Source organism: Agelaius tricolor, unplaced genomic scaffold (assembly GCF_023055355.1).
Source record: "Agelaius tricolor isolate 1412-34295 unplaced genomic scaffold, bAgeTri1.0.p SCAF_6, whole genome shotgun sequence".
Taxonomy (NCBI): Eukaryota; Metazoa; Chordata; class Aves; order Passeriformes; family Icteridae; genus Agelaius; species Agelaius tricolor.
Window position 1 is genome coordinate 27,710,272 of NW_027269266.1, and position 25,266 is coordinate 27,735,537.

Consider the following 25,266-nt stretch of genomic DNA (forward strand, 5'->3'; position numbering starts at 1 on the left):
CCCAGAGCCACAGGACAGTCTATGTTGGCAGGGCTCTCTGGAGCTTATCTAGTCCAGCTTTCCTGCTGGAAGCAGGGTGGAGATGAGGTTGTCTGGTGGGGAATCAAAGATTTCCAGTGAGCAAGGCACCACCACTGGGAGAATGAAAGCAGGATTAGTGCTGGGGATTTAGCACATTTCCAAAACCCTGACTCTTTTGCCCTGAAGGGATGGATTTCAGAGAATCCTTGAAGAGCAACACACCCCTGTGAGCCCCAAACGCTGTGAGTGGAACAGGGAGGCAGCAGCACTTTTGCATTCCCAGACCTCAGAGTGGAGGGTGACTACAGCATGACTACAGATCTGAGTTCCAGGCAGGCATTTCTTGCCTGCCAGTTGTCCAGAAGTTAAATTTGTATACTCAAGCTACAGGAGTCCCCTGCATGTCACATGAGAATGTCACCATGTTACAGACACAGGAAACATAATTGCCACATAGCCCCTTTCTTTTAAAAAAATTCCCTTTATTCATCACAATCTACTAATCCTTGAAATTAAAACACAAGTACATTCCCTGCAAAGGTGGATTTATGTATCCTCACTCTTACAGTTTTGAGAATATTAAACAAAAACTTTAAACATATTAAATAGTAAAAAATTAAGAGTGTTTTCTCTGTTTTGAGGATGGTCCTTACTCCTCTAATTAGAAGAATACTGCTATTTTTAAAACACCACTGATTCAGCTGACAGTAAGACAGTCTCCAATTCTGCCATCCTTATGCAGCAAGTGATATTTTCAGTTGTGGCATTCCCACTGATTTCATGAGACACAGAAGTAAATCTGAGTGAAAAACAAAGTTGAGGGGAGCTATTTTCTAGATCTGGTATTTAGCTGAAAGCCGAAGTGAAATCCCAGTTGTTTCAATGCACGCATGAATTTTCTCATCTAATTCACTGTGACCAGTTCAGCATGAAAAATACTTAGCATTTTTTGTTTATGAAACAATTCACAAGCAACATCCCACTGTGCTCTAAGGCATCTTTACCTGAAAAATTTAGAATGCATTATTCCTGTCAGTCAAAATATTTTGAGTCATTCTGATCTTCCCTTCATTAGACTTTGGAATATTTCTGACCAAACCAATAGTGAAATACACATTCCACCATCAGCTTGAGAGACCTGGAACAGCAGTTTCATTTACTACAATTGCCACAAAATAAACATTATTTTTGTGCTCTCACTAGTCAAAAATATTTACAGTAATGTCATGAAAAACTGAGAATTCAGATGAGCATCTTCAGAAACTTAATTGCTACTGAATTCCTTCAGATAAAGCTTCATAAAGTGCTGGAAAAAAAGCAATTTAATAATTTGCCTTCCAGTGCTTTTAACTACATGTCTATGAACTTGCAGAAAAAAAATTTTAAATTACAATTAAAGTAAGTTTTAAGTTTGGAAAACATGAATAATCCAAATCAAATGCTGTTCATTTTTCACTATGTGGCTCATTAACCACAGAAACTCAAGAGTTTCACTAGGCTTATTGTTGGTATACATACAGATGGATCTATGCCACTAATTTTTAGCAGATAATAAATACCTATCTTGACAATTTACAACAAAACTTGGAGTATTTATGGACAAAGTAGCTAGTATTCTATCTCTTGATGGACAGAGACATTCTGTCTTTTAAAAGAAGTCTTGCATAAGCCATGCTCCAAGAACTCAGATATGGTCAGCATAAAAAATTCTTTAGTACCCTTGAGAACTCTCAGTCCCTTCCTACCCTCTTCTTACTCCTCAGAATCTTGAATTTTTTGAAGATCAATGTCATCTAAGGCAGTTTCACTCTCCAGTGGACTTTCAGGCTGCAGGCCTAGTGCCTCCATCTCTTTGGTCAATTCAGGTTCTTCTGTTCCATCAGTAGGATGATTTGGATCCACGTTTTTTGTAGGATCTGGACCGGGATCTGACTGTTGTTCACTTGCAGAACTACCCTCTACTAGTTGCATTTCATCTGAACAAAAGAGAAATCACACAATTAATAAACACTGAACTCCCTTAAAAGCAAACATTTTTATTGTTTATTGAAAAACAATAATACTAGGATACTTTGTATCAATTACAGAAGTGATTTAATTAGAAAATCTTCAATGAAAAAACCCAAAGCACTAAAGCTTTGCTTAAGTTGGTAGAAGGTTATTCTGGAACTGGCCCTATACAAAGCTCTCATTAATTTATCTTCCATTTTTGCCAGACTACTTTTTTTTTTTTTATAGAGAGGAGCAAAGTAGGATACTATATTCTTTCAACTTTCAATTCAAACATGCTTTATTGACACTATTCCTATCACCAGCTTTTCAAAGAATGGCTGCAAGGCAGTTAAACATCAAGTACAAGTGGGGTTTGTTTTAAATCAAAAAGACATGGGCATGACTACATAGGAAGCATTTCTGCATAAAACAGACTGAAGAAATTAAGTGCTTAAAAACAATGAACTTTGGTTGAAATGAGTCATCCTAAAATTCATAACTTGACTGTGTGGAACAGAATAAGCTATTGCACCTTTACTCTTCAAGCAATGTTTTCTGAGAAAAAAAAAAGTGTTAAATAACTTTTTTCACCTGATTCTACTGAGTAGGGCTTGCATGTTAGGACTTCTGAAAAGAAGGAGAGGAAAGCCTAATTGGGAGAAGTAGTTATATCTTGGTTTATTGTTCTCTGTTGTGATTGATAGCCAGCCAAGAACAGTCACAGCCAGCTGGCCACAGCCCTGCCAAGGTCTTACGTGGCAGTGAGCTAAGAGCCTTCAGCACAGGCTGAAATGGGGACTTTCTTGACACTCACCCCTGTACAGCAGAAACTCTTAAAGTCGTGGGTTTGCTTGTAGCTGCAGCTGTTGCATTTGGGTTTTTTTTGATTATTACTTTCCTGATGTACAAGATTTGTAGGGGGTATTACTAACTTTCTGACATAAAACTGCTGTTGATATGAAATGCTCTGATACTATACCATTCACAAGGTGACCTGAAGTTCAGATGACTTCAGTGTCTTACTAACAGTGCATAATTGGATAAGGTCTATAATGTGCTGGCTGTCTACTTGAATCAGTTAATGAAGATTAACATGTAGATAATGGAGGAGAAACATAACAAAAAATGTTAGCTTCCCTTTTTAGGCAGGAAGGGAGAAGAGCCATCCACCGAGATCCTGCCCCTCCCTCTGGAAAGGACAGCCCGTGAGGCATCACTGCTCACAGCCCATTATGTTTTGTTGTACTGGTATGCAATATATCCAGGATTTCTAATATCCTTGCCTCCAATTTCCACAGTCATCCTGATCTCATGCAACAGCAGCTCTCATAACAGGATCAGCAGTGGAAACTGTTGAAAACTTTAATTATTTCTGATTTATTACTGATTTATATCCTGCTATTCTGAGTACAGCTGAAGTGAACAACATTACCATTGTAAGGCAACATGATTTGTGCAGTGCACTTCTACAATCCTTAAAACAAAGGAAGGGAAATCCAGTAAGTGGTAAAAGAGAAAAAGTGATTTCATACCCTACTTTCCTATTATTTCACTTGGAGAAACATGGGAAGGGGCAATACAGTGTTTATTAGGTTATTATGTTTTAATTACTTGTTTCTCGAAGGGAGAAAACCACCATGAGCAGTTTAAAGACTACTGCTTGCTTTCCTCACATTCGAAGCACACAACACAATTAACTTGATACTGTGATTATGAAGAGAAGGTTAATGGGAGATTTAACACCTATGTTAACCTTTGCAGCAGGAAGGAGACTTGCTTATTTTCCAACTTGTCTTAACACCTCCAACAAAACATAGAGTAGCATTAAAGTTCTGCAATAGCTTGATTAAAGATCTGGATTTTGAAACAGTGCAGTGTAAATCAAAAGGCTTCCATTGTAGAAATCTGTGTAACTGCATCATTAAAAGCCACATTTGGAAAGTATACAGCATTTGTAATTTAAAGGCCAGAATCCCAACAAACTCAGCTTTGCTGTTATGTTTCATCAAAGATTTTTCTCCCAACCTCAGCTGTTACAGTTTTAAGACCTGTTAAATTGCTCTTTGTGATGCAGTTAACATAGCATTAGTTTCAGCAAGGGAACAACAGATCCTAACCTTTCTTTTGCTTCTTTTCTTGTTTCCTTTTCTCTTTGGCAGCTTCTAGTTCTTGTTTCTCATGAATTTCCTTCAGGATTTTGCAGACCTTTTTGTGGGTAAACCAGTGTATTTTCTGGCAGTTCTGGTCACAGTACATCACCTGAAAGTTACCAGAGTTACCAATTAATTTTCATGTATGAAAAGAATTTCTTTGCATTTCTTAGTGCAGCAAGTCTATGTATAGTACTTAATGTTATTTTTAAGCAATTTTTAAGGTTATATGGAGTGGCTCTAACCTATATAAGAATCTATAAAGAGCAGTTTTTTATTAACTCTAAACATAGAGAATTTTTGCTCTTTCTTCATTCTTAAGCATACACGCTTGGAAATCCAAGTACTCCTTCGTAATTGTGAATTTCAGGCATCTTTCCCAGAAGTAGATGCTCTGAACGTCTTCAGTGCAGGCATGCATGTCATTCTTCCTAAGTCTACACATACAGTGAATAGAGAAGCATACAAAATCCTCAGCACCTCAGTGCAACTATTTTTTTTTTTATTCTTACCATTTTGCATACTGAGCATCTTTTGTCTGCTCCCTTTCCCCCACAGGTTGTACAGAATTCAGCATCCACAAAACCCACTTGGCCAGTAATCGCTTGTGTAAGCACAGAAAAAGCTGTGGGGTCAGAGCCCTGAAAGACAAGAGTGGAAATGAGATTAAAAGCCAGCACTGGTGCAGAGAGGGATGTGCAAGGGAAGACCAGAAACGATCTGGTCTTCCAGATCAGACTGGACACAAGTGTCGGTCTCACTGAAGCTGCTGCAGCAGTAAAAAACATAAAACCAAATCAGAGAACTTCAGCTAACATGCACAACTTAATATTTGTCTTTAGATAAACTTTTGTATATGAAGTTAAGGTAAGCCCTCAGCTTCTGTAGTATTTCTTCTGTAAGTCATTAATAAACTCCACATTCTTTACATCTGTAGATCCTATGCAGCAGATTTTTGCAGCTCAGTCTCTGTGCTGGCACACAAAATAAATGTTTCATTTGTCACTGTTGTGCTCAGTGCACACAGGTGCTACAGACCAAATGGTCAGAACTTGAAATTTTCAATTATTTGCATATTACTATTTAGATGTTATTTGCAGCATCCTTCCCATGCAATGCAAGCAATAAGGTTTAGGTAACCATACACTAAAACTATTCTTTTGGGCAATGATGTAAATATTTGAATAAAAAGCGCCAAGTTGTTCTGGCTCTAAGTAATTCCTTAAACTGTCAGACTACCACGGAATATGCACAATCATAACTACTATGACAACACTGAGATGCCCAGACTGAATCCAAGTAATTGTGCAATGACAAAGGTCAAAGGCTTCCACATAAATAAAAATTATAGTATGTCCTCCTTTCCAGCTCTGCATAATGGACAGAAATCCAATGGAATAAATCATCATTGAAGGTATGGAAGACTGCAGCCTCCCCCAAGAAAAAAGCAACAGGAAAGAAAATGTTTACTCTAAAGCAAGTTGTAATGCATCACAATGGCTTATGTTTTCACACTGTGTTTATCTTCCTGGCTGAGGCAAACAGTAGAGATTGCACTAAGCCTCAGGACATTTTAGCAGACCTGGAGCCACTTAAGATGGAGGCTATTTTTAATTGGCTCTGAATAATCCAAACACGTCACAAGATTGCTCCAATTCCCCAGTGTTTGTGCGTACAACATCTCACTCTCAGAGACCAGAGGGAACATGCTTAAAAAAGAACAGCCACTCTTGTGTAAAATTTATTATGAAGCAATAAATAGTCCTAAAATGAAGAGTGTGCTAGCAAAGACCTAAGAGGACAACTGAGGTTAGATTTTTAACTTGTAATTTTGATTTCCTAATTTAGATATAAATTTTGCTGTACATTGCATCATCTTGGCTCTCCCTCTCTGTGATAAAAGGAACCCCACTGAACGTTTCTCCTTTTTCTACTGTCATATATTACCAACTTCTTGTGTACAATAGAACAAATGAATGCATTAGATCTAGGAAATTATTCAATCTTAAATTGAATTTAGACATTGTGAAAACAGAGTGCAAATTAAGGTTCATTTTTATCTGAATCTACCATTTCAATAAGTAAACTGGCATAGAAAAACTGAACAGACATACCAGAGGAGGAAAAGAAAGCTCAGAGACAAGATAAAATTGCATCAGTTTTCTTTAAAAGCGGAGGTGTTTAAGCATTTGTTATGGGCACATGAAAAGAATACTAGTTGAAGTACTTTAGAGCATCCTGCAATATGTAAAATCCAGCTCCAGAGTGTTTAGGGACATCAAACCCTTTGCTTAAGCATTGCAGGGTTGTAATATGTTGCAGAAGCTGAGGACAGAAAGATGTCTCAATCTGGATTTACTATGTAAGTTACTGAGAAAGGATTTTCTTGACAGGAAAAACTTACTATTTCAACAGGAGCAATACTTCTCACAAGCTGCTGGAGCAACGTGGCTTCACAGTAAGGAAACTTCCGGATACTTTCTCGAATTAGCTTCTCTTGATACACAGGGAAACCATCTTTATCTCTCCCTTTCAAGAGGCTAAATTTTTTAAAATGCATGTAAAATCAGAAATCACATGGTAAATATTCAAGAACAAACACATATACCATACTATACTCTGTCCCCTTTCAGATTATAGAGAAGAATTCATAATAATTTGGCAACTTCATATGTTAAGTTCATATGTTAAAATGCAAATGGAAGTGTTTTTATTCTAATGCACAATTATTATTAAATACACAATATATAAATGCTCTGAAAGCAGGACTTACCAATTCAGCCACAGAGAAAAATAATAATCTATAAGTATACTATCTACTATCTACATCTGATTAAAATATCAAAATGCTTTGTGCTGTTTAAAAATGATCGTTGTAATAATAAACACTGATAAATGAACAATACCTTAAAACACAAATTCCACTTTATTATAGTAACATGTTGTAGTCCTTACGCCTCTTTAGCTACTGTTTTTTTTATGTAGATCACTGATGAACTATTCAATCTCAGTATGTGAAAGCTGACTTCATAATTTATTTTCAGTCTCACGGAAGATTTCAGTAAAAATCCACAGTGGTGTATGGGGAATGTAGTCCTTCTAAAATTCAGGTCACTTTGATATGTAAGATCAGGCAGCTGGTTTGTAACTCAGTAGATTTTGAAGATCTGTCTAAGTTATTTAAGAGGATAAGTTTCCTCCAGAGTCTGTGGGATTTGCAGTTCTCACTTCTTTAGGTGTTTTTGAAAAAAAAATCTCAACCTGCATGACTGCTGGAGAGCAAAAGGGCACAAGAAATGTTCCCAGATGGACACTGAGAAGTTGTTTTTTTCAAGTCTATCACTCCCCTTTTTTTCTATCACACATTGCTGTCTGCTGCATCATGGTGCATATGTAAATGCCAAGTTCTAACCAGTTAAAGCACAACTGAAATTCCAGGAATGTTTACTTTCTACCCAGGAAAGGACAGTGTCACTTCAGACACAGAAAAAAGGGAGACAGTGCCCCCCTGAAGTAAATGCAGCTGGGATTACTTAACAAGTTATTTGCCATAGCCTTTATCCAAAACCATTCCAATCTATTCCTTCAGTTGTCTTTTTCCTAGTATATGTAACACCAGGGCATACATGTGCTTTGAGACCTCTCTGCAGAAATACTCACCTTTTGATAAACCCATCTAATTTATCCTCTCGCTCTTTTAAAAATGTGATACATTTCTGGAAGATGCAACTGATATAGTGCATTTTCATAGCAAGAACTTCATTCATGTCTTTCTGCTTCATGCATTTCTCACAAATGAGATCCAGAACCCTGTAACATTTCTGCAGTGCTTCTACTTCGGCCAACAGAGGGTTCTCTTTCACGAGCAACACAATCTAGATATTGAAGAAAATGTAATCCAGTTAAGACCTGTGCATTGGTATTAAAGCTTATATAGCTCATTGTAGCTAAATTTCAGTGGAGTTTCTAATATTCTTCTACTTCTTTCTAATGCAGTCTTCCCTTTCTTTTCCCAGTCATTATTTACCATTCTTATTCAACATATTGTATTCATGGTTCCCATATAAGAAAACATTTACAACTAAGACTGGTATTAAAAATGTCAAGTTTGTATTGTTTTGTTTTTATTGAATAAGAACCTGAAGAATCAAAATTACTTCTAAAGAAAGTTATAGAAACTACACACTATCCTAAAATCTCTTTCCTTTTGAACACTACAGTCTTGTATGGTTTAAGGACTTGTATGATGTAAGCAGTTTCACAGAACACATCACCTCACATAATTGTGGAGTACTTCCTGTAGCCTAGTAAAGCACTGGATAAAATAGTCTAAGAGGAAACTGTACGCTCTATTCACTCAATTAGCTGCCACTGGTGCACTACTGTCTCTGTGTATTGTAGATACCTGGCTGGAAACTGTTAACAAATGCTGGCCTTTGATTGGCAAGCCCAAGGAATTTGTTTTTGAATTTAAGTGTATTCATTTCTCTGAACTACACTGGAGGAGCAAACCATAAAAGACATTATTGTCAGCAATGTCCTGGGAAGTAAAATAAACATTCTCTTGCACATACTTTCAGAAACAGCAGCAGTGCTAGATGTTACTGTGGTGAACCAGTGATGAAGGTAAGAAGATACGTGCTGAGAAAAGCACTGAGAGAACAATGAGATTTTGTTAAGATAGGAAATTATTGTATGTTTCCACTTCAAGTGGGGCTGAGTAATAAAGGCAAAAAAGACAGCTATTTATGGTTACTGATATAAGAAGTAAGAATCTCTCCAATCAAAGGTGTTAGTTCAAGATTCTGGTATATACAAACACTGAAATAATTTTTTAATCACATCTAAACATTGAGCCTGCTTATTCCTCATTTTCAGAAGTAGTTGAATTAGCAGATAATGCTTTTGATCTCAGCTGAACTTGCAGAAGAGCAGAAGGCTTTCTGACACAAACTGCTCCCACACCAACAAATACATACAATTTACATATTACTCCACCTTAACAGGATGCATGTTGGTAGTAGTAATAATTTTATGCAGAGGCCCAGCTAACTTTACTGGCAGTTTTGGTTCTTTGTCTAAGCCTTGTGGTTTAGTGTAGTAGTCCAGCCTTTCACGTGGAAAAAAGTTGTTGATGACAGTCACACAATCATGTTGACCTAAAGGCACACAAGAAAAAAAATCACCAGTGAAATAATAACAAGGAAAAAAAAACCAAAAACACCTAAACCCAAATGTAATATAAGCAATACAAGTGAGAATTACCCACATGCAAAGGAGCTCTGCATGATATATTTTGCACTGCAAAGAGGCAACTCTTGTCATTCTTTTGTGAGTAGCTCTAACCTTCAGTAAGTGTTATTAACTAAGTGACTCCCAGCAGGGAAAGCCCTCATGAAAATTAATTTTGAAGATCCTGACCACTTCCTGCATTCTCTTTCCCTGGTAAGGCACAACTAGGAGAATAGTCATTTCTCCCCAAATTATACTATACTAATAGTCTCATACCGGTGCTATAATTTTTCAAGATAAGATTTTTCCACTTTGTACTTTTGAAATTAATGACATTTGCATTGAGATTAATAAGCTTTCAGACCTGCAAGCAGGTATTACTGTATTAACCTAAGGTGGGAGAAGTTATAAGAACAGAAGAGGTTTAAAGTTTACAAAAAATAAAAGGACTGTAATGAAAGTAACAGGATAAGTAAAGTTATACCCTCTTCTTGTTTTCTACATCTGACAATACAATGGATTACTTGACTAAAGGGAAAGTAAAACTTATCTTTTCTAGTTCAGGACCACATTCTTTAAATTGATTGATTTGTCTTGGCACTAATCCTATAATCAGCAAAAGACACAGCCAATCAAATTCCAACATTTAAAATCCTCCACAGTTTTAGAAGAGACAGTTCTGAGCTAATAGAGCACAGTGTAAGACAAATGACAGGGGAAGAAGTATCCTCACTTCCCACACACAGGCAGATGAATTAATGTTGATTGGACAAAGAATAAAAAAGGAACAGGAATAGATTCCAATGTTCAGACTTTTACAGAGCAGTGTATCTCAGTATGCCTGAAAATATTTATGCTACCTTTGTGATGTGATGAGATTTTAACAAGAATTCTCAAAAATTATGTTGGAGATAATATTCCCCATTCACTCCATACAGCATCACATGGGAAAGACTCTCCAAGCCCAAAGGATAATTAATAGGAATAGATTTCTCTGATACTTAAATGAATAGTTAAGGTTTGGCTGCTTGAACCTCAAGTGAGCAATGTCAGTCTTCTTTTCTTTAAAACAGCAGAATAAGATAATGGAAACTGAAACAGCACTATATCACTATTCAAGGAAGTAAATCTAAATGGCAAGATACCCTTGAATTCAGAACACCAAAAGGACTTGAAAGGGAATTCTCAGGCATTCAAACACCATGAGAAGGTTGTGTTTGAAAGAAAATACAGTCCTCATTTTTGGGAAGCAATAGCTGTGCCATTAAAAATGACTCCACTTAACCTCATAATATTTTATCAATTCTCCCTGCTAGAGAAGAAGTGGGACATTAAGCCAAAAACCTAGTATGGTCAAGGAGGGTAAAAAAATTGAAAAGGGCTTATAAAAACAAACAAAAAAAGACCAAAAAAAAGGAGAAAAAACAACAGCAAAAAAGCCTATTGCATGTTTTGCCAGGGATTATTTCACATGCTGGAATGATAAATCTTTCTCTTATTCCAGTGAAGTCCAGGTCAGTAAGTAGTGACTGCCTCAGAAGAGGTTCCAAGACTTTCTCCCTCTCCCAGAAGCCAGGGAGAAGGGCAGGGGGTGGCATGCTGCCAGCACACAGCTGCAAAGCTCAGCTGAGCTCCTAACTCCTGGCACTACAGTTGTCCTTTCCCACAAGAGAAGCTCCAATGAGCACTTGGTGCTGCACTTTGGATCCCTCCAGTGCAACCAGCTTCCTCTTACTATTTCCAAAGCAGTGACATTACAAAAACTTACACACTTGTGTAGCACCTGTTCTCACAGGTAAGATCGTCTGTGTTTTTAGGAAATCAAACATGGGAATAGGACTCTTACATGATGAGATGTGGAAAATAAAGCTCAACAACATGTCAGTTCAGAATAAGTCATTAAATAATGTTTCTCCAAGAAGAAGCATCAGACTCCAACACTTCACTTCTTTAGGAGTTTAGAAAATGATAATAATTTTCATCTTACCCACAAAAGCAGCCATCTGAGCAGCTGTCCTTCCCACAGAGTTGACAACATCAGTTTCTGCTCCAGCCTCTAACATCATCCAGGTGATTTCTTTGTTTCCTGAATTTGCAGGAAAGATATGGGGAACAAGCAAGGACAAATCAGAACTTGTAATTCTCTATGCTTCAGAAAAAGATGTACTGAATTTCTTGAAGACCAGGAACAACACTGAGGAAAATGAATGCTCTTAATGTCATTATTTTAAGCATGAATTAAGAGAAAGGCATGTGCTTATTTAGAGTTCCAGCAGGTGTAACTCTGCTCTCTGTAATGCACATTCAGCTTCCTGTGGAGCTTATGGGAGTCTTACTCTTGTAGCTACACTAGAGGTTGGTCCCTCAGGACAGCAGTATAGAAGGAAATTCTACTAATCTAGTTTAACAGTTCAACTACATTTGCTATTCTAAGAAGAAAAACACATTCAGGACTATGATGTAGCAGGAACACAGTGAACAGAACAGATTGTTCCTTTCTCCACAGTGGGAACTGGGTGTTCAGACTGGGCTAAATACCAAGTAAAATGGAGCTAAAATTTGATGGGAAGATTAGATGACTTAATTGGTGCCCTTCAGAGACTAAAAAAGGACACTTGTCACCACTCCTGCTGGTTCTGCTTTCAAAGGTATTCTTACTTTATCCATTTTTGTGCAGATGCTAAGTACAGAAAAGTGAATACAAAAAGGGGATGGTGGATGAAAATGAATGTTTAAAAACAAAGTCACTGCGTCAGTAGTGCTCATGTACCTTTTGTGCTCACAAATAACAGACTCTAAAGTCAACATTTAGAAGCTTTCACACCCAGGATGACAGGCTAAAAGCTCAGCTGTGAGAAAATGGTAAAAATACAGCATTTTCTATAAAATTGCAGTCATTTAACAGCCTCTTAAGAGTTTGTCCTCATCTATCTGCTGCAGCTGTGATATTGCTCAATACCACAGAACACAGGAATTTCACAAATCTTTTTACCGAAGTTGTAGCTGAAAAACAATCAGATGATCTAGTTAAGGTTCATGCACGCACATAAGCCTTTTTTTAATATAAACTCTACCTGCTAAGAACCCTGACTCCCCTAGAATCTCATTTTTGGTAAGACGTAAGTGGCCTAGTAAAGAATATACTTAAAATAACCTAATATTCCCAAATCAAATATTTTCTCCAAAAGGAACAATGTTTTAATGTAGTGTCTTTTTCTCACTCAAGGAAATTACTATACCAGCCATCAGGGGAAAAGAATAGCAAGAGGAAAACTACAAACCACCACTTGAGACAGGAGAAGATATATACAGCTATAAACATGCCCATGAGAAAAATAATAATGTAAGAGGAGAGTGAAAATTATTTTGGGAAAACATGGTTTTAAAATTTACTAAATACATTTTTAAAAGCCCACACAACAGTTGGAAAAATAATGTAGGAGAAAGACAAAATTTGAAAAATACTGGATTGAGAAGTCTTATATATTACCAAAAGCTACTGGTGCAGCATCATTTTCAGTGTAACACAGTCTAAGTAAACAAAATGTATCCCACTGCACAAGAAAACTGTCCCAGGAAAGTGAATGTTGAGATCTCATACAAACAGGACAAAGTAGGTACAGGACAAGTAGACTGTATGCCTCAAGATGCTGAACAAAATAAATTTTTATATGAGTCTGAACAGAGGCTCTCCTGTTGCATTGCCCACAGGGTTTTACTGAACATGATGTAGTTGCATGTTTCATATAAATAACAGCAAACCTGAATAATAAAAGCATGTCAACACCTCTAAATTATTAACTTATGGCAAATTATACCCATTGATGTCATAAAAATCAGTGATCTGAGTCTAGTAAGAAGTTACCTGAAAGTCCAGCAAACATCAAGGCGGTGTATCCATGCTCATGCTCATTGCAGTTTACATCAGCTCCGTGTCTCAACAGCAACCTGCACATGTCCACCTTCCCTTTGTAGGCTGCATGCATCAGAGGGGTCATGCCATGCTGGCAAAAGGAAGGAGAAGCAAGTAGCATACAAAAAAGAATGTTACATCTCTTGATCTTCATACCACTGATCATTTTTACTTGGCCATACATATTCAATATAACTACCAAACCCTCACATAGTATTTTATTTACAAAAACCCTCACAAAATCTTTGTGAAAAAATATGGTTACTAACATGCAGTAGATTTCCATGTCAGTTTTCTTATGATGGTGTGCTACAGATTTGAAAACAGAGCATGGTTTAACAAATGAAAACCATTTACAGTCAATTTATCATTGTTCTTTTATGAAAGACATTAGTGTTGAAGACAGCTAATGTTTCTGCTAGTTGGAAAAGCTTGGTTTAGAAAATTTCTTAGCTTCCTATGTTACTCTTTTCTCCCCTGCTGTGGCTTATATGATAAGCAGCAAGAAAATTAGAAATAGGCTCTTGTTGTTTTAAACATTACAAAGATTTTCAGTCTCTGAAACCCATCTTGCTGATTTTCAGTCTCTGAAACCCATTTTTAGTCATGATTACTGATAGTTTTGCCATCCACCTCTCTCTCACTTCTCCACCCTTTGGGCATTGTGTCCATGATCAGCCAGAGCTCTGACAGCCCTCATAAGGACACACAGCTCTTGTCAGACTTTGACAAACCTGGCTGGTTTGATCAACTGCCCCAGTACAAAAAGGATTCGCTTCAGCACGGGAGGACTGAGGTGGGATTATAAAGGTAAAGCTGGGCAAATCAGAAGAAATTTTCAGAACTAGGGTGAACTGTTAGTGCAGGCTCTCTCTCTTCAAGGGCAGGGAGAAGCATGCTGCTGGTTGATAAAACTGCATTGTTGTATTGCACTAAATAGTTTATTTAGTTGTTGTTTTGCACTGGCTGATTGGAAATTTGTACTGAGTATGTTATGTCACGTAGATTGTTATTTCCCCTCTCCCATCACATGGTCTTTCCCCCATGCACCCCTCTGCTATATCCCCTGGTGGTCTGGCCCCTGGTTGCCCCTCCCCTTGCCCCTCCTCAATGGTACCCCATTGGCTGCGGTCCTCTTTCCCCACCCCCATCCCCTCGGGTATAAAAGTCCACTGCAGAAATGTCACACCCTCTTTTACGTCTGGGTGGTCACCAGAGCCAAAAGTGTCTATTCCCAAGCCAATGAACAGGACACTCGTCCCCACGTGGAGAAGAGCGCTTCTCGTCTTTTACTTTGTTCATGTAAGACCATGTGAGCCAGAGTCCAGAGCTAGCCAGACTGGTCTCATACAACAGCCCAAGATACATGGAATTCTTACACTGCATGATACTCCATTTTCAGAATATCATATGCTTTTTCCAATATGCTGTTTGTTTTCACTTAACATCAGGACAGGATTCATGTTATCAGCCAAGATACTTCAACTGTCCAAGAACACTCTCCAACACTGCATACCAGGGAGAGTGCTTTAGTCTGTCCCTCAAGAAAATCAAAAAGGTATTCTGTTCCTTTATTTGCCAGTCCAGGCTGTGGGCTTGAATACATTCATGTACAACATTACTGCAGTTCTGTAAATGCATGGTAATGTGATACTCTGAAACAATGTAATTGTCAGTTTGAGCCTTAATGTATTTCTTGTTTCAATTTATGACTGAGTGAAACCCAAGTAAGTTTAATTTACCAGTATAATTTTCAAAAAAATCTGAAGGTGAGGGAAATTGGAAAAGTTAAAACTATAATAATTTTAAGGTATTACAGCTTCATTACTCTCCATTCTAACTGAAAATAACAGAAAGTGCTTACTTGATGCATTATATTTTAGTAACCCACAAATTTTGGTAAACTGCAATATAAACTGACATTGAAGATCCAAAATACCTAAAGAGATCCCTTCATGAATATGAAACAGACTGCTTTTGCTAGATTTCATTTGGGGGTGTCTCAAATCTTGAATAAAGACTTTCTGTCCTACTATATAATATATTTTATTATATTACATTTCATAATGTTATGTCAAAAGCAACTTTACAGGCCAAACCCAGTCTGGAGTCACAGTGAGGATTTGTCTCCTTTAGCAGCAGAGAAAGGTACTGCAGTAAGGGAATATAAACACAGCACAGTTTTTGATGGGAGAAAGATTTTTAAAAAACAATGACTTTTTAGTTTGGTTATATCTTGAAAGTCAGTTGTTTCAATTGAGTTCTGAAGATTATATGACAAAGTAAAGAACTGGGATTGTCTTATCCTCTCCTCTCAGAAAACTGTTTTTTAAAATCCTTTGATTTAATTTTGGAAGTGTCAGGCTGTGGTGTGGATCAAAAAAACGTATCAGGCAGAAAATATGTGGATGGTTGCTATAAAATTGGATTTGAAGTCACATTAATATCAGTTTTTCACATTCACAGCAAACAAAAGAGGGTCAGGCAAGACACAAATTTATCTGGAAATGCTGGGTATCCTGTATTATGTCCCTACACTGAAACTGGATTGACTGCAAATACTTTTCTCAGCCTGAATGTCAAAGACAGGTCCAGCAAGTCTGTTTTCTCACAGATGACATTTGGATTGTCAATACAATGTACTTAAAAGACAAAACTTGCAGATGGTTTATTAAGCATACAGATGAAACAATTTTTTTTTCCACTATGAAACATCAGATGAAGGATCCCTTTTCTAGCTGTACCATGCAACATTCTTCTGACCAAAAAAATCAAACTTGCTCCCCAGGACAAAAGTAAATCCTTCCCAGCTTTCTTTTTTTTGTAGGTATGTTACATGGTAACTTCTCTTCTGCAGGGCTGCAAGTATTTCCTGTATGTCTCACCATTCATGAGGAATAGAGTTTGCTGGAGAGGCATTTTAGTGCCTCTAAAAACTACCTGGCACTTCTCTTGACTGGGTTCTCCAGCTCACCAACAAGGCCTCCCTGGCACAACAGGGCTAAGCCAGCCTGGCCATTACAGACCATCCTTCCCAGTTCCTCATGCTGAAAATAGCCCAAAAGCAGACTGAGGAATGGGATTCCAAGAACTGCTGCCATGGTGGGGAAGTCAATTGACTAAAAAAACACCAAACAACAAACTATGGGGTCAGTGGAGGGTCAGACAGATGAGTACCAGAACCAGGGAGGGGTTGGAGTCCACCACCAGCACAAAGGAAGAAGAAAGCAGATCAATCTCTCTTCAGCATCCAGCTGAGGTGTGCTTGAACAGGATGAATAAAAACAAATTTATGAAGATAATAAAATGGAAAAGCAACCTTCTGCCTCCTAGGAAGTTTCCAACAAAACTCCTGCTCAACCTTTATCAACTAGAGGAATGGGGAAACACAGGACAGCTAGGGAACAGGAAGTGGGACAAACAAACAAACAATACACAGTATCTCCCACTCCAGTGACATGTGCATATTTGGCACAAAACCTCTCAATTCTGTGAACATTTAAACACTCATACTGTGTAAGAACAGACATCATGTGTGTATTGCTTTGTGGCTAACACAATGACAATTCCCCACTGAAGTAGCCACATAAGCCTGTGTTACTCAAGCAAAAAGTGCAATCCAAGCGCTCCCAACGTTCCCATGATCACTTCACCCTTCTTCTCAACCATGGAACCTTGCCAAGATGTGGCATACAGGCTAGATGACACTGGAGCAGTCCCTCAGCAGCTACTGGGGTACACTAAGGCATTGCACATGCAAGTATCAGCTATTTAAATAGAGAGGGAAAAGTAAAAAAAAGGAAAGTGAAAGGGCTGTCATAACCCTAGCTGAGAAACTGCTGTAGACACTTGCATGCCAGCAATATTCAAGCATCCACCTCTCCCTTCTCCAGGGAGAACTGGAGAATTGGAATCATTCCTCCAATGAGGAATGTAGCCCCACATTAACACAGAAAGAGTGTCTTATTTTACCCTTCAGGTTCAGGTAACAGAAAATTATAAACAAAACACATAACTCTGGGTTTGGCTTTTACTTGAGACAGTATTTGGGACATGGCTAAAAATGATGTAAAAAGAACAGGTGCTACAAGGCAGAAATACTTGTTGATGTATCTCTTCAAAAATCAACTCTCTTGTACTGAATGCTGTTAGTCTAAAAATACAACTTGACTCTTCACTGGATGAAAGCCTCTAGAAATTTCACCCTTCAAGCTTTTGAATAAGATTGCCCTTACACATCTTAAATTTTCTAAAAGCAGCATTTGGAAGGAGGTCAACAGCTACATGCACAAATAATTTTAGCTGTAGCTAAGTATGGACTAATTAGAATATGAAATACTGTTCTGTAAGTGTTGATCACAGGTATAGTTCTCCTTTACAGTCATCCTGCTCAGCTGTTGGTTTCACATACATATGTAAACACATTAGATTCCTCTGATGATCTTTCAGTTCATCTGTAGTGATGAAAAGTTAAAGCCTACATTAATCAGCACCCTGAACTGAAACCAGATAATTCTTACTGGCAGTGGAATTTTCTTTGGTTTGTGTATTTTGAAGTATTATGTAAAAAACATCAAAAGACAAAACTCTTCCTCCTCAACAAAGGCCAAGGATCTGGCATTTTCTGCTAGCATAGGATTTTGACACTAGAATAGCAAGACAGATTACCTGAGGAACCCTCCATTGAACATCCTCACTATGAGTGAAGCTACTCACATCTCAGCCAGGAATAAACAGGCTGCTGCTGTAATTCCCAGGAGGTGTTTGGTTCTGTAGCATAGAGAAGCGGTCTGTTTGTAATGATCTATTACCAAACTGAACAGCTGAATTACCAAACTAGGGGGAAAAAGTAATGCTGCTAATGCCAGATGATAGTTCTGTAAGAAGGTTATGAACAACCTTACAGTTATTTTAAATAGAGAAAAATGATGTATTTTTCAGGTCAAGTCTGTTGGCTTGATCTGCAGAAAACAGAGGATATAGTACTCCAATACTCCTTTGCAACCTTCACTACCAACATGACCAGAGGAAACTTCCACAGTTGGAAAACTCATGTGCTTCCTTGAGCCTGCCTTTCTATAACAATCTGAAATATTTTAGCCACATGCTGCAGATGAAGTTCAAGTCAGCAAAGTGCTGACTTGAAAAAGTCACAGTATTTACAAGCTCTGTGCTCTCAGGGGAAAGAAAAGTTCTGAACACTTTCTCCAATACTAAGTTTCCAAATTATCAACCACTCCATTAAAAATGACTAAGAAGTGTGCATTTAAGTTAAATATATTTGATTTTATTTTACATCCATTTCTACAGCCCATCTATTTGTTCCAGTATTTGAGGACACCTGAACTTAAATGTCCCTGAAGTTTTCAAGTTGCCAAACTGTTAAAGACCAGTTTTGCAGAAAAGCCAATGCACTTGTTTTCATAAAGACAGTGATTAAGACACAACAAAACAATTGATTTGGTCAGAAAGGGTACTGAGAAAAAACAGGACTGTATCTGCTGGATATCTGCAACCTTCTGGAAGATGGACATCTGGGAAACTCATTTGAGTGAAGGGATCTTACTCTGTGCTGACACTCCCAGCAGAGCTTGGCAGACAGCAGGAGGTGAAGGGTATGAGGGAGTCTTGGAACAAGGGCAGGAAAAGCAAGCAGACTTAGAAAGTATTTTTTTTAATTTTTAAATACATGTACCAACAGCAGAAGCAATGCTGAAATACTGCATCTAGCTCATATGTACATTTTTAAAGTAAGAAGCCAAAACAACTGGAAAGGATTTGAAAAAGAGCCACTATTATAGCTCACTTGCTGCAGAAACATAACTTTAGGCAAGATACTTAAAAGGTCACTGCATCTGGAAGATGTTAAAATGTGACTTGGTCCTTGTATAAAGGTACATAGAGAAAAGACAGCTGATTGTTAGTGGTTTTTAATCTATAAGAAAGTGGATCCAAGTAATTAGAATATACAGTCAAACCAAAAATGAAAGGAACAGATTATGTGTGGGTTCTTTTTAAATTAGGAAGTGCACCATATAACAACCTGCTTCTGATGCTGTGAATTCTTCAGCCCAAAATTACTAAATTGTGATTGCATGCTTGCTGTACCACAGCTAGAAGACAGAATTACATTCAACCTGGGCTCATTCTGTGGATTCTCTCATGTAAAAAAAGTCCTCAAGGATGGAAATGAGTTCCTAACTGAATTGAGCTCCCACTTTAATACCAAAGCATTCCATCTTCAGGGCTTCCTTACTTCTTAACGTTAACAAAATAAGTAACAGTAGTAATGTAAATGTGAAGTTCAAGATAAGCAACTTAGGCAATAGAGAAAAAAATAAGATCTGATGCACTGAGAGCAGTCTCCAGTTATGGCAACAACAAATAACAGACTAAGCTGATGTTTAACTGGGATTTCACACAATCTTACTTATGTATCAATATTAGAATAACACATTGGAGCAAAAATGGGTTATAAAAGAAAAATTGTAACACTAAAATAGCTGATGGATTTAGGAAACCTGAACCCTCTCCTGTTTAATGTGCATGATTACACACCATTCTTGGGAGTAAAAAAAGTCTGCAAGAAGCCCATTGCATAAAGTTTTATGGGCCTTATTTGTATTTAGTCAGATAGGAGCCTTGGGTAAATACTGTTAATACTATTTCTTCTACAACAGTATCCTGAGGCATAACTCAGATATGGTTTTTTGAATAAGCCACATCCTTTTAACACTAATCCTGGATGTTGCACTAATACTGCAGCAATGCTGCCATCATTGAGCACAACCAGCAATTACACTTAAGGAAAACCTTTTGATGTCCATACAATAAAGCACAGCACACTTACAACCAGACTTATACTGTGTCTTGGGTTCCTAAAGTTCACTGTAAAGCTTGACTAGCTTTACAGAAACTTGTTGAAATTCGTACAATAGAAACTCAGGTTTAGTATTTAACTTAAGAACAATCAGAAAATTGATGTGTTGGGAGAAAAAAAAGGCTAACAATATCCCATGAAGATACCTAGTAGAAGTGGCAATTTTTCTCCATTCAGCATTTATGAGGCCACATCTACAATATACCCTGTCCCATTTTGAGCCTTCCAGTACAATAAAGACATGGATAAACTGCAACAAAATGAATGGAATACCACCACTACACTGAGCACTTGTGCAGTGAGGAGAGGCTGCAGGAGCTGGGCTTGCACAGCCTGGAGAAGAAATGGCTTTTGTGGGACCCAACAGCAGCCTGCCAGAGTTTGTCTTCTCAATGATCTCCCTACCACGGAGATCATTGAGAATACAAACTCTTCAGTTATGGTGGTAGGAGGGCAAGAGACACCGAGCCTGAGCTGAGGTTCAGACATAAGTGAAACACTTTTTCATCAAAATCACAGTAAGAGAGTAGAACAAGTTGCCCAGAAATATTTTACAGTCTCCATCCTTAGAGATCTACAAGGCCAGACATGTCAAAAGCCAGAGCAATCTCATCTGACCCTGGAGCTGAAGCTGCTTTGAGTCAGAGGCTGAACCAGACACATTCCCAGAATTTCCCAGTGATACCTATGAAATTACAAAGCTGTGAAAACAACCACAGATTAACATTTAAATTGATAAATTACACATAGATTTAACATGCATGATGGGGAATTAGTTTTGCTTGCATGTTACATTTCATATTAATGTTGCATGCATTAAAAAAACATTGTAGAAAGAAAAATAAGAGGAAACATGAACATCACATAAGGTTCCTTACTCCACAAACTTATTCCCACCTCCAGGTAGCAGTTCAGGATTTAATCTTCTACACGTTTACTACACCCACTTGTATAAAAGGCTGTGGCTCCATTTCTGATCGAGCTACTCACCCTCCAAGTATGCCCACGAGACCCAAGCATGGGATGGGGACTGGACAGGGGCTGTGCCTGCCACAGAGGGACGAAGCAGAGGGACTTCACTGCTTGTGAAGGTGACAAGAAGTCAGGGAGCACCCCCACGTGTTTTGCTGCAGCATTTATCTTACCTTACAGACAAAGCTCCGGCTGGAACTTGAGACAAAATACAGTGTAGTACTTTAAGTAACATTAATCTTTAAGCTTTCTTTAAAAAACAGTAAGAACTCTTCAAAGGTTCATTTACTCAGCTGCATGCTGGAAATATCTTGAGAGTAACTCTGATTTTCAGGGCCATAGCAACTGCTGTTAGAAAAATGTTATTTAACAACAGGAAGGCCTTCACACCTAGCACTTTCCTTATTAAACTCAGCATAATGATTGCACAGTTTTGCAGTACCTCATCCAGGCAATTGACACGGACATTCTTGCTCCCCAGTAACCTTCCAGCCTCCTCAGTGTTTCCTTTAAATAAAAAGACACAAAGAGAAAAGGGGGTGAGAAATAGAATAAACTGAGAATCTGGAGGAAAATGCTCATTTCCATTTCTCATTAGAATCAAAATCTTTGTATGTTACCTGCTTAGGATGTAGATTAACCACCAGTAAATTAATTGCACTTAGTGAAGAAGCTTAGGAATGAACATGTTATGTTCTAGAAGCTAAAAGCCAAGAACTCACAACATCAAAGAGCAGTTGGAAAGCAGGAACTACAAGTAAATATCCATTTTTTTGTGAAGTAATTGACCTACACACACAAAAATTAGACACTCACATAAACAGCACATGAACAGCTCCAAATGAGTATCATGATACTGAGCATTTTATAAACATTTTGTGCTTTCATCTCTTCTGGAGCCTCTTTTGTCTAAAAGAGCTGTCTACATTCTCAAAAAAAGAAATTACCTCACTTTCAAGACTTTTTGGTTTGAATGAAACATGCTTCATCATTTACTCACATCATTTTTCCTGTTTCAATTTGAAATTTGCAATGTATCACATTCACAGAAGTGGAATGAATTTGCTTTTGCTATTAGAGAATAGAGATAGAAAGGACAAGGACCCAGCTAGCTTGATCATTGACATTTCTAAAAATTGCCAAACGCATAAGTAGACTGAAGTCTGAAAAAAACGCACCAGGAAAAACAGGCTACACCTGTTTTTCAATTCTACTGTCCTACTATTTTTTAATTCATTACCAAAATCCTTTTGGCTAAGCCACAGGTCTAAGAACATGATTTAAAGCCAACAGGAGGACTATTCAGATATTGCCAACATAGCTTCTCCAGGCACAAAGAAACAAAAGAACATTCCGAGAGTCTGAGTTTAGAGAATATTATTGCAAATTAACAGAAACTTCTAATTACTGATTCAATCATCAGCAATGCTCTTTCAGCAGTGAGGTGCTTAATAAAAATAAGGACTGCATCACTTATTTTAATTATTTTCATGTTTATCTTCACTCTTTCAGAAGTCATCCAGCAATGTTTCAGCAAAACAGCTCTTGCAACTTCAGTTTTGGCTAAAAATCCCATTGAAATACTAGAAATAATTTATTTGCATAAGGCTTTTTGATGTGGTTTAACTACACTACATGGGCTTTTATAATTTTTCTTTTAATTCATTAATTTCAGGAAAAAAGGACAATCACCTGAGTCATCTCACACACTCTAATAAAGACTCCTGACTGACAGTCATGGAACCATGAACTAACTTACTCCCCCAGACATACATATATTCTAAACGTGTTAGAAGCTTCTTACAAAGTGGATCAGTTTTCAGAAGAATATCCCAGCTAAAGAACAAACATCAGTAAGAGAAAGTCTTCAAGGGGTGATCTTCAAGTAAATTTTAATACAAGAAAAGCAAAGTTGCATTTACAAACTCAGAGTTCTGTATGACAAAACATTGAAGGATTTTCAAACAAGACACTAAACTGATGGAAGTCAGACTTCTAGAATTGGCCAGAGGTAAAAGTTGGAGCCAGGCTCCTCATAGTGGTGGCATGGTATGAAGCCAAGAGGTAACAGGCAGAAGCTGAAATGAAAGGAAGCTTCAGACTGGAGACAAGGAAAAACACTTTCACTATGAACCCAGTTCAAGGCAAAGAGATTGCCCAGAGACACTGTGCAGCCTTCTTTCCTGGAAGTTTTCAAGGCCTGGTGGGATAAAGGCCTCAGTGATCACATTATCCTCACAGCTGATGTGTTTTGAGCAGGAGGTTGGCCTAGAGATCTCCTGAGGCCTCTTCCAACCTGAATTATCCCATCACCCCAATCAGAAGCATCAGGTAAGTTAGACACAGGTTTCTGCAAGACCAAGGTCTGAAACTCATATTAAAGTGAGTCAATCAAACTGGTTCTGGTCCACAATGAATTCACTGCTGACTGTCCTACGCTTGTTGTTGTGAACTTTTTAGTACAACTCAGAGTGAAGCACCAAAACTGCAGTAAAACTTTCTTGGGTTCAAATTGCCTGGAAACTACACATAGAAATGCACAGAACACAAGGTGTTTGTAGTTTGCCTCTAACTAATGAACGTTGCTCATGATTTTCAAAATACCAGTTGGAGGGTAACTATTTGGTTGGGGGTTAGGAAATTCACATTGCTGGACCAGGAAACCCAAATGACAGAAAGTTCCCTGGCAACAAGCATGTGTGACAGACAGTGCGATGAAACCGTGACACTCACATGGAATGCAAAACCACACAATGGTCAGGTTAGAAGGGACCACAGTAGACTGGTATCTGGTCCAACCTCCCTGCTCAGGCAGGCCCAGAGCACATGGCACAGAATTGCATCCGAACAGTTCTTGAGTATCTCCAGTGAGGGAGACTCCACAACTTGCCTGGTTAATCTGTTCCAGTGTGTGGTCAACTACACAGTAAAGAAATCCCTCCTCTTATGCAAGTGGAATTTTCTGTGCATCAGTTTCTGCCCCTTGCCTCATGTCCTGTTGCTTTGCACCACCAAGAAGCACCAGGCTCTATCATCTTGACACCCTTCCTTCAGAGAGACATTGATGCCCTCTCCTCTCCTCTGCTCTCCTCTCTAAGAGGACAATATAAGATACTAAAAGGAATAGTAAAATAGAACATTATAAGGGATAAGAGGTGCACCCCAAACAAGCTCAAGTGCTGGCAATGTGAGAATAACGGGTCTGCAAAGACGCCCTTGTCTGGCGACAGCACATGGGAAAAACCTTACAGCACGCTAGAAGATTGCATTACCCCCAAGAAAACTTTTTTTTTTTTTTGGCAGTGGACATTAACACCAATAATTAGGCAAATATAAACAGACATTGCCGATAAGATGCAAGCTTTCCTTGGCAGAGTTAGACCCGCCCAGCGGAGCTTCCCCAGCCCCGCAGCCCCGCAGCCCCGCAGCGCGCCCCCCGCCGCACTGCCCGGGTGTCGCGGGCCTGCCCGAGAGGGGAGCGCCGCTCCGCCCGGGAACAGCCGCTCTCCCTCCCCGCCCGGGAGAAAGGTGACGGCCCGAAGGCGGGGCGGGAAGGCAGCGGCCCTCAGCGCCGTGACCCGAGGAGCGCGGCCGGGGGCGAGGGGAGCCCGCGGCGAGCGGCCGCTAACGGCGCCTCACCCGCCGCCCCCAACGTGCGGGGACACGAAACCCCTCCCGGGGCACGGCCAGCGGGGCCCGTGGGAGCTGCGGCCCGGGGCCGCGAGCGGCGTGGGCCGGGAGGGCTCACCTGTGGCGATTACTGCCAGCAAGTCCTTCTCCTCCGCGCTCAGGTCGCCTTTCCTGGGGGGAGCCATCGCGACCCCCACGCAGGGTAAGGCGGGATCAGCCCGGGACGGCGCCCGAAGCGCCCCCGCCCGCGGCACCGCCCCCACCCCGCTCCTCACGGGGCCTTCCGCCCGCAGCCCCGCCCTGCCGGGGCCGACTGCGGGGCGAACCATTCCTGCCCAGGGATGGGGGGCACTGCGTGCCAGCCTCTCGTCCTCCGCCAGCTTCCCACGCGGTGCTGCCGGAGAGAAGGAGCCTGTCCGCTTTTACCCCTTGTTTTCAAGTTGAGAAACGCGTTATGCTTTTCTTTTCGCTCCCCT

General features: G+C 39.2%; 1 protein-coding gene across 1 annotated transcript; it reads right to left on the reverse strand.

The window, feature by feature from the left end:
* Window positions 1–482: 482 nt before the first annotated feature.
* On the reverse strand, window positions 483–25,134 carry ANKMY2 (ankyrin repeat and MYND domain containing 2). Its single transcript, XM_071429120.1, has 10 exons — window positions 24,909–25,134; window positions 21,603–21,667; window positions 13,261–13,399; window positions 11,383–11,481; window positions 9,162–9,322; window positions 7,824–8,038; window positions 6,568–6,703; window positions 4,676–4,804; window positions 4,131–4,272; window positions 483–1,997 (listed from the first exon to the last, which is right to left on the reverse strand). The coding sequence occupies exons 1-10, from the start codon at window positions 25,117–25,119 to the stop codon at window positions 1,774–1,776; spliced, it is 1,521 nt and encodes a 506-aa protein (XP_071285221.1). The 5' UTR covers window positions 25,120–25,134; the 3' UTR covers window positions 483–1,773.
* Window positions 25,135–25,266: the final 132 nt, after the last annotated feature.

Coding starts and splice junctions, on each gene's coding strand:
- ANKMY2 (XM_071429120.1), bottom strand. CDS start 25,119: ATGGTTCGCCCCGCAGTCGGCCCCGGCAGGGCGGGGCTGCGGGCGGAA. Junction 13,400..21,602: donor GTGTCAATTGCCTGGATGAG/GTACTGCAAAAC, acceptor TCCTTTTGCCAG/CATGGCATGACCCCTCTGAT. Junction 6,704..7,823: donor TTAGATGGGTTTATCAAAAG/GTGAGTATTTCT, acceptor TAAAAAATTTAG/CCTCTTGAAAGGGAGAGATA.